This window comes from Euphorbia lathyris, chromosome 6 (genome assembly GCF_963576675.1).
Source record: "Euphorbia lathyris chromosome 6, ddEupLath1.1, whole genome shotgun sequence".
Taxonomy (NCBI): Eukaryota; Viridiplantae; Streptophyta; class Magnoliopsida; order Malpighiales; family Euphorbiaceae; genus Euphorbia; species Euphorbia lathyris.
In genome coordinates, this window is record NC_088915.1 from 27,800,952 (window position 1) to 27,809,876 (window position 8,925).

At 36.6% G+C, this 8,925-nt stretch overlaps 2 protein-coding genes and 1 non-coding gene across 3 annotated transcripts; 2 read left to right on the forward strand and 1 right to left on the reverse strand.

Moving 5' to 3' along the window:
- The first annotated feature begins 4,396 nt into the window (after positions 1-4,396).
- On the forward strand, positions 4,397-6,782 carry LOC136233123 (NAC domain-containing protein 71-like). Its single transcript, XM_066022703.1, has 5 exons — positions 4,397-5,052; positions 5,144-5,418; positions 5,491-5,781; positions 6,067-6,247; positions 6,373-6,782. The coding sequence occupies exons 1-5, from the start codon at positions 4,899-4,901 to the stop codon at positions 6,432-6,434; spliced, it is 963 nt and encodes a 320-aa protein (XP_065878775.1). The 5' UTR covers positions 4,397-4,898; the 3' UTR covers positions 6,435-6,782.
- A 642-nt stretch (positions 6,783-7,424) lies between these two features.
- Positions 7,425-8,346, reverse strand: LOC136233342 (uncharacterized). The gene is made up of 2 exons (XM_066022975.1): positions 8,151-8,346; positions 7,425-8,085 (listed from the first exon to the last, which is right to left on the reverse strand). The coding sequence occupies exons 1-2, from the start codon at positions 8,320-8,322 to the stop codon at positions 7,565-7,567; spliced, it is 693 nt and encodes a 230-aa protein (XP_065879047.1). The 5' UTR covers positions 8,323-8,346; the 3' UTR covers positions 7,425-7,564.
- An 87-nt stretch (positions 8,347-8,433) lies between these two features.
- Positions 8,434-8,505, forward strand: TRNAC-GCA (transfer RNA cysteine (anticodon GCA)). The gene has a single exon. It is a non-coding gene; the product is annotated as a tRNA-Cys (tRNA).
- The last annotated feature ends 420 nt before the right edge of the window (positions 8,506-8,925 follow it).

Sequence of the window (8,925 nt, forward strand, 5' to 3'; positions counted from 1 at the left end):
GGAATCAACTTTTTGGGGTCAAAACCTAAACCCTCATCGGTTGTATTCGCTAGATGAAGGAAGTCGGCGGGATGAGAATTACACCCAGGAGAGCTGGTTGAAGCTTCCTCAACCATCTCTTCGACCTCGTTAGAGACCTCGCGGACATAATCGTCGTCAAACGGCGCGAAGTCGAGGTCTGACATGATCGATAAAAGGAAAACAGAAGCAAAAAGCCGAACAAGGAACAAATGTGAAAAGAAAAACTTACATGAAAAAGACAACACAGTGAAGTGACGGGATTAAGAGGTCAACGCCGGAAAAGAAGTAACGGAATTAAAAAGTCGACGCCGGAGAAAACGAAAGAGGGGAAATGCACAAATTCAAAACTTTGAAATAATCGGACAAAGACGAAGCGTCCCCTATAAAAAGACCCTAAAAGGGCTCTTGCTAGACCAAGGGGGAGGCATGTGATAACCCGCGAAGCCCAAAACGGGTTATATTCATTTCGCAAGCCCAGCCCATATTAAAGCCCCATGGGCTAAGATTGGACGGGACCCGAATGAAGGAAGCGGGCGCAGCGAGTAACCGCCCCGAATTCCTAAACGGAGCGTCAAGACTCCCACTCAGAACCACGTTCGTTGCCATGAAAGCCACGAAAGGGACATGGCCTAAAAAGGGGTAACCGCCCTCAGAACGTGGCCCACTAAGGAGTAACCGCCCTCGGCGGTTACCCAAAAAACACCTATAAAAGGCCTTAAGAATAAGGGGGGAGGTACGTTCACATTTTTTCCCACAAAGCTATGGCTAAATTATAGACTCATTTTTACAAAAACTGACTTGATCGTCGGAGAGTTTTCCCGGAGATCCTGTCTCCGGTTTTGTTTTGCAGGTAACTCCGGCAAAGAATATCAAAGCGGATCCAGCAAGTTATCAGAATGAGACGGATAGTAGTGGGTTTGACCACATGACTAAAAGTTTCAGAGTAATCTATCTCTAGTCTCTGATGATAACCCTTGGCCACTAATCGTGCCTGATACCTTTCTATTTGGCCATCTGCCTTTGTTTTGATTTTAAAAATCCATCTACAACCAATTTGATTAGCATTTGGGGGTAGGGGAACCAAGCTCCACGTGCCATTTACCATTAATGCATTGTATTATGATCCCATAACATCTCCATTCCTGTGATTTTGAAGCTTGTGAGAAGGTTGTGGGGTCTCTTTGTACTGTAGTTGTGAGTATCCTGGGTTTTAATGTCCCAACCTAGGATCTAGTCACCATGTGATGAAGACAAGATGGAGGTTCTTGAAGAGCTTGAACAAATGGTGAAGAGGCAGGACTATTTTGTGTATCGGCTGCTAACTCAGGGTCAATTGGAATGTCAGTCAGAGGTCGTGAATGAGTAATCGGAGTCTTAACTGCCCCTGATGATGTGGCCAGCCCGATGTGCGGATGTTTAGACGAAACTGTTGATGTAGATTCAGAACCCCTCTGGTGATGTTGTAGGAATTATAATAAAGTAAAAAAAAACATTTTTCTATTTTGATTGCCACTCAGGTAGGGTGAGCATAACTGAACGGAAAACCCAAAGACTGAAAAACCGCACCAAACTGGGCAAAATTTTAGTTTGGTTTGGTTCGGTCTTAATTTTTAAGCTAGTTTGGTTTTCGGTTCGGTCCAAAACCGAACCAAAATACAATAAATATACTACTTTAGTTTTAAGGTCTTAAATCAATTAACTAATTATATATAGAGAAGAAAAAACAATTAAACATGTTTCTTCTCTTTTAACTAGGGCTGTAATCGAGCCGAGCCGAGCCAAGCTTTGGCCTGTTCAAGCTCGGCTCGCTATAAAATTAACGAGCTCGAGCCCAAGCAGAGCTTGCTATAAAATTAACGAGCTGAGCCAGAGCCGAGCTTTGGCTTGCTCAACGAGCTTGAGCCGAGCTTCGAGCTTGTTTCGAGCCCAAAATCCTCTTTTGGACTTGGTTCATTAAGAAAATTATCTAACCATGAATTGTTTGTGAGTAAATTGTTAATTATATTTGTGAAGTTCGCTCGCAAATAACTCTTTAATTTTGTACATAAACAAGCTCACAAGCAAAGTTCGTGAATAAATAAACAAGATGCTTACAAATAGTTCGTCTGTTACTCATTTACAGTAAAAGCTTCATAAATTAATACTCGATAAATTAATAATCTCTTTAAAATAATAATTTTTTCTGGTCCCGACTTAGGCCAGATCACTAATTTTATACTCGATAAATTAATATCTCTATAAATTAATAAAATTTCATGGTCCCAACATTATTAATTTATAGAGGTTTTACTGTATTATGTTTGTGAACGAATTCATCTAATCTAATAGCAAATGAAATAATATTAAGTTTAGATATTTGTGAATTAACACAAAACTATATTGTTTTCTACAAAACTAAAATTTGTTCATAAATGTTCTAATCGAGCCTGCTCGGAGCTTTGGCCTGCTCAAGCTTGACTCGTTTACAAACCGAGCCAGTAAATCGTGTTCACGAGCGGCTCATTTACAAATCGAGCCGAGCTTTTATCGAGCCGATCACCGAGCCGTTCATGAGCGGCTCTGTTCATTTACAGCGCTACTCTTAACTAATTATATATACAAAAGAAAAAACTAATTATATGATTATTGTCTTTATATAATTGTTTAGTTAGTGAATGGACATGTAAAAGTAGGTTTCTAATGATTTTTTGGTCCAAATATGTACCAAACTGGACCAGACCAAAATAATTCGGTTCGGTCTAGACCAAACTAAATTATAATTTGGTTTGGTTTGATTAGGTAATTTGATTCGGTCCAATTCAGTTTGGTTCGGTTTTTAAAGCGAATCGGATCATGCTCACCTCTATACTCAAGCGCCAGCTAGGCGAACCTAAACGGTCAATAGACCAAAAGATGCCTAGAGAGTCTAGATGGGAAAAATCAGTTGAAGGTTTAAATAGTCTTTGTTTGTGGATATATATAATTTTATGGACCTTAATTGTAACTAAAATTTATTATCTCTTCCTGGGAAATTGTTTAGTGAGAATTGAAGAAATCTCCTCCCACATAGTTGTACATTGCCAAATAAGTTATAATTCAGCAAATGTTGGATAATGTAAGAATGCATGTATAGTTATTTTTAGGGTTAATTACAAAAAACTACCCTGTGCTTTGGCCGATTTGCGATCTGGTACCTGTGGTATTTTTTTTGTTACAAACAGGTACCTGTGGTTGTCGCCGTTACCAAAATCAAGGAAACGGAAAATTGACTGTTAAATTACAGGGGTATTTTCAGAAACAGATTTTTTTTGACTTTTTTGTTGACTTCTCTCTTTCCTCCTCTCCTTTTCTTCTTTAACGATTTTCTCTCTCTTCTTTTCTTCTTCTCTTCTCCTTCATCTTCCTTCATCTTCTTCTTCCTTTCTTCTCTTCTTCCCCATTTCTTTTTCTTTTTCTTCTTCTTCCCCATTTCTTCTTCTTCTTTTCTTCTCTTTTTCCCCATTTCTTTTTCTTTTTCTTCTTCTTCTTTCTCATTTCTTCTTCTTCCTTTCTTCTCTTCTTCCCCATCTTCTTTTTTTGTTTTTCATTTCTGGTAAATTCCAGAATTCTGGAATTCTGGAATTCCAGAATTCTAGAAATTCCAGAAAATTTCAGAATTTCCAGAGTTCTGGAATTCTGGAATTCACCAGAAGAAAAAAAAAAGGAGAAGAAGAAGAAGAGAGGAGGAAGAAGAAGAAAAGAGAAGAAAGAAGAAGAAGAAGAAGAAGAAGAAGAAGAAAGGAGAAGATGGAGAAGACGAAGAACATCGATGGAGAAGACGAAGAACGTGGATGGAGAAGAGAGAAGGGTGAGAGAGAGAAAGAAAAAATTAAAAAAAAAATTAAAAAATCAAATTTCCGAAATTACCCCTATGACACGTCAGCTTTTTAACAGAATTCTGACCGTCTCTTTGATTTTGCTAACGGTGACAACCACGAGTACCTGTTTGTAACAAAAAATACCACAGGTACCAGATCGCAAATCGGCCAAACCACAGGGTAGTTTTTTTTTTTTTTTTTGTAATTAACCCTTATTTTTATTCATCCTAAATCAGTAGATGAAATAGGAATTCTGAATTGACCTTCTCAACTCAATTAAGTCAGTATTCATTGAAAAAAAAAATCGTAAATGAATAATTTTTTTAGGGAACGGTCAGAAATGAATATGGCGGGAAGTGAAACTGATCAAGTGTGAAATGAAGTGGGCCATGGTTGTGGAATTTTGGACATGCTTTGGACAAGCTATCTCTTTCTCTTTCTCTACACTTTCGGTGTAATCAATATTTTGTTCTATTGCCTACAAAATCATATATATAGTACACTTGACACTCCTCTGTTTCTACTCTTCTCAACCTCCTCCACTTTCTTCTTTCCTCCTTGAGAACACATAAATTCTTCTCTTTCCCAAGTCATTTTTCTATCTTTTTTTATCTACTCTACTAAAAGGGTCTAGGTCCCATTATTTCAAACTTTCTAGTTTTTGAGAAATTTTGAATGATTTTAACTTCCGGGTATTGCAAAAGGTTCCAATTCTGGAAGTTCTAATTTCATTTCTTTAAATTAACCCAATTTAATTTCCCTTTTGTCATTTTAACTAAATTCAAAAGGGGAAGAGGGGTTTACTATTTAGAGTGATAAGAGGTAGAAGTTAAAAAGAAAATGATAATATTGTACAATGGGTGCAACCTGTGGAAGTTGTATCTAATTCTTGGTAGAAAATCTTGTGTTAGTAAAAGCTTTTACTTTTGGATTTTCCAGATATTTAACAGGTATAGCTTGGGGACTTAGCATTCAACAATCTAATCTCCATTTGTGTTTCCCCTGTTTTTGTTCTCTTTATTTAAGTTAAGAATTGAGAAAATGTCAGCTTCACTCCCCCCTGGATTTCGTTTCCACCCAACAGATGAGGAACTAGTTGGGTATTACCTTCATAGAAAAGTTGAAGGTCTTGAAATCGAGCTGGAGGTTATTCCGGTGATAGATTTGTACAAATTCGATCCTTGGGAGTTGCCAGGTACTAATATCAACATTACCTTTTTTAAAAGAAAGAAAGCACTTTTTATGAATAGCAACAATAAACATTTACTTTTTGATTATGGAAACAGAGAAGTCATTCCTTCCAAAAAGAGACATGGAGTGGTTCTTTTTCTGCCCAAGGGATAGAAAGTACCCAAATGGATCAAGAACAAATAGGGCCACAAAAGCTGGATACTGGAAGGCTACTGGTAAAGACAAGAAAATTGTATGCCAAGCTGCTACTGGTTTTAGAAAGACTTTGGTGTTCTACCGCGGACGGGCTCCTTCAGGCAATAGAACTGATTGGGTTATGCATGAATACCGCCTTTCCGATGATTCTTCTAATGGGTCATCTCCTTTTCATGTAAGTTTCAATCTTTCAAATTCCTCTTACACTCAATTTATGCAAGTTTTGATTTTTTTTGTTTGTTTGAAGGGAGCTTTTGCTTTGTGCCGTGTGGTGAAGAGGAATGGTGAGCCCAAAGCAAAGACTATTGGTGGCAGCAGCAGCAGCAGCAGCAGCATTGGGAATTTATCTGCCCAAGTATTCTCAAACCCTAATGAGATTCCTTGTGAAGCAAGTTACTTGCATAATGAAAGTCTTCATTCAAGTCCTGTTGCTTCTCCTTGTCAATTCACACCAATTCCTGAATTTCATCCTCCTTCAATGGACAACCTTCCATCCAGCATTTGGGTCTCTCCTGATCTAATTCTTGATTCTTCCAAGGTAACAGTTTTTCAACGAACCATTTGAACTGAAAGTTTAAGTTCATAGTTAAGATCCAATAGTAGCTTTTCTTACAACACGGAATACTATGGAATCAATTGAACTAAAAATTCAAATTACTAATCTTATATTATTAATATCCAATAGGCTTGTCAGGATATTCTTTGCCGTTAATAATTCAGGACATATTTCAATTGAATGTACATTATTATTATACTGTCATTGCCTCAATTTTGCCATTTTCAAGTAGATTATTGTTGTTAAAAATGAGTTTGTTGATTGCAGGATTACCCACAAGTTTCTGCATATCTTCCGCAGTCGATGACAGCATGGCAAGCATATGAGAAAAGAGAGTTGTCATCAAGTTCATCATACTCCAATTTTACAGGAGAGTTTGATGATCTGAATCGCATTTGTTACATGTCACCCTACTCAGAAGATGCAAATTACAATATGAGTAGTGAAGGTTATAATCAAAACAGTTGAATAAGCTATAGAAATAACTTGTGAAAAATCAAAATAAAAAATGAAAAGGAAAAGGAAAGGAAAGGAAAGATCATTATAGCTGTTTTGTTTTTTCCAATATTGCAGGAGGATGTGAGGGAGCAAGTGGAGATGGAAGCATGGCAGATTACGGCGGGCTTTGGTCATAAAAAGACAACAAATATAATTAAGTGATGTTTGTAGATGGATATGGATGTTTCTTTTAAGAAAAAAGGGTCTCCAAGACAACGCTTTTTATAGTTGCTTCTTGGAAGGAAAATACAAGAAAAAGATAAAGAAAACAAAGTGTTCCATGACGAACTCTCCTTCCTTATTTGGCATTGCTGTTAGAAGGGACTCTATATATAGTATAGTATTGTTTTGTATTATTTGACATTATGTATGTATGTTTGGGTTTGGGTTTGGGTCTTATCTCCTGATGCTAAACACTTTTTATAGATTGCATCAGCTTGTAACTTTAATTTCCCAATTTTATAAACTTTTTCCATCCTATTTCATAACCACCTCTCTTTATCTATATATATCAACACAAATTTCTTAAGTGCTATATAACTCAATTACTTATTTGGCAAAAATACACAAATAAGTGTGATTTGCCTAATTTGCTAAAACATAAATGCTTTAAAAAAGTTTACAAATTTAGTTCTGGTTTATTGGATACAGTCCTAGGGTTTTTATCGCCTTAATAAATTTGAAGTGAGCTATGACATAGATTTTACATTTTATTAGCTAGTGTGGAATTTGTATAAAGAATATGTAGAAGGTAATAGTAATGGCTAATTTATTCTTTTTCTAAGTTAAGTGGTTTTATCATCTATTTCAAAAGCATTTGAACTAATTAAAGTACATTTTAGTTCAAACATTTCACTCTCTATTAAAGGGAATCACTTCTAAATTATATATATAGCCAGCAAACTGAAAAAAAAGGTAATTAACTGAGCTAAAGTTTGCAAAATGTTATGTATGTACTTTGGTAAAGACTGATTAAAGAAGAATCCTTGACAAAAGAGGCAACTCTAGTGGGATTCTGCTCAAAGTGGTAGTTTGGATATTATAGTTTACAAGTTTTCTTTTAACAAATGCACCACTTTTCTTATAAAAAACAATGAAACCTATGCTAGGATATGCTTGCTCATTAGTAAAGTTGCAATTTTAGAATATTTAATTATTATTATTATTATAATTGTTTAACTAAAGGAAAAAATAAATTTTATTCTGCAAAACAAAAATTGAATTTTACAGCACTAAAGCATGAAACTTAGATTTGATTGATTTAGATTCAGTATAAACTAGCAATTTGGGGACTGCAGAAAACTTGAACTTCTTCAAGAGTAGCCCTGGACTCATCACCAAATATGGACTCTTTTCCATCAGCTCTTTTAGCATAAGATAAACCCAATCTAGACTTAGCTTGCCTCAGGTCACCAACACCCGAATTAGTATCGGGTCCAGCAAACCCGCCCATGACGGGTGCTAATGGAGGCCCAATGAGAAGCCCATCAGCCCCAAACTGAGGCCCACCTCTTGCATAGTCAAAAAGGGCAGCACCACTTCCCCCAACTTTGGGTAAAAGAATAGGATCTGAATTGTGATCAAGTGTCCAATAGAAGAGAAAAGCATCAAAAGTATCATAATAATCATCAGTGCTTCTATACCCTTCAGTACTAAAACCACCAAATTTGAAGGACTTGTTTGTGTAACCTATTATCACACATGGTCCCTTGAAATCACAATATTCATGGAATTTTGTTGCACTAAATCCATCTGTGCTGGCTCTGTAACAGCACTTGAGCTCTCTACCTGTCCATGAAGATGGGATTTAGGAAGAAATTAGACAAATTAATTAGGAAGAAATTAAAATGTACCTCTTAAGAAAGTAGAGTCAACAAGAGAAAGAGGGAAGGGAAGATCAATATCATGGTACTTAGGGAGAGGCTTGTCTTTAGAATCAGAGTTGCCAAACTTCCATCCAAATAAGCTCTCTGTGGTTTTCTTCTGTCCACAAAGAAATGGAGAGTTTGGGATGCAATATGCCATCTATCTTATTCCACTTTCTCCCTAATTAATTGGGATCACAAATATACATGTTATCTTGTCTATGGAATATTTAATAGTTGTATATAATAATATCCGCTGTTTGAAAGTCATGGGTCCTTAGCTCAGTGGTAGAGCATTTGACTGCAGATCAAGAGGTCACCGGTTCGAACCCGGTAGGGCCCTTTTCCAACTTTATCCTTGTGTAATAAGGAGTTTTTATAGGCCATGTTCTTTATTACTTAATTTCGGTAACAATTATTTCAGTATTCAGTAATTTATTATATTATAATCATTTATATATTTTTTTTTGGTAAGAAGGGAAGAAAAAAAAAACAAACAAAAACCTAACCCGGGATCAGTCTAGGAAGACTGACCCCAATCCTATCCTCAAGAAGAGAAGATAACAGAAAAGAAGGAGGAACGGAAAGGGTAGAAACACCTAACATCCCCCCATGCCCAGCAGCTGCCAAGCGATCCGCCACGCGGTTTTGCTCCCTATAAATATGGGAGAAGGTAAAAGAATCGAAGGCAGGACGAAGCCTCAAGATGGCTTTAAAGAGATTCTGACTCTTAAGACAAACAGTCTGTCTATCCGAAATCCTG

Coding starts and splice junctions, on each gene's coding strand:
- LOC136233342 (XM_066022975.1), bottom strand. CDS start 8,322: ATGGCATATTGCATCCCAAACTCTCCATTTCTTTGTGGACAGAAGAAA. Junction 8,086..8,150: donor TGACTCTACTTTCTTAAGAG/GTACATTTTAAT, acceptor CTTCATGGACAG/GTAGAGAGCTCAAGTGCTGT.
- LOC136233123 (XM_066022703.1), top strand. CDS start 4,899: ATGTCAGCTTCACTCCCCCCTGGATTTCGTTTCCACCCAACAGATGAG. Junction 5,053..5,143: donor CGATCCTTGGGAGTTGCCAG/GTACTAATATCA, acceptor TTATGGAAACAG/AGAAGTCATTCCTTCCAAAA. Junction 5,782..6,066: donor TAATTCTTGATTCTTCCAAG/GTAACAGTTTTT, acceptor TGTTGATTGCAG/GATTACCCACAAGTTTCTGC.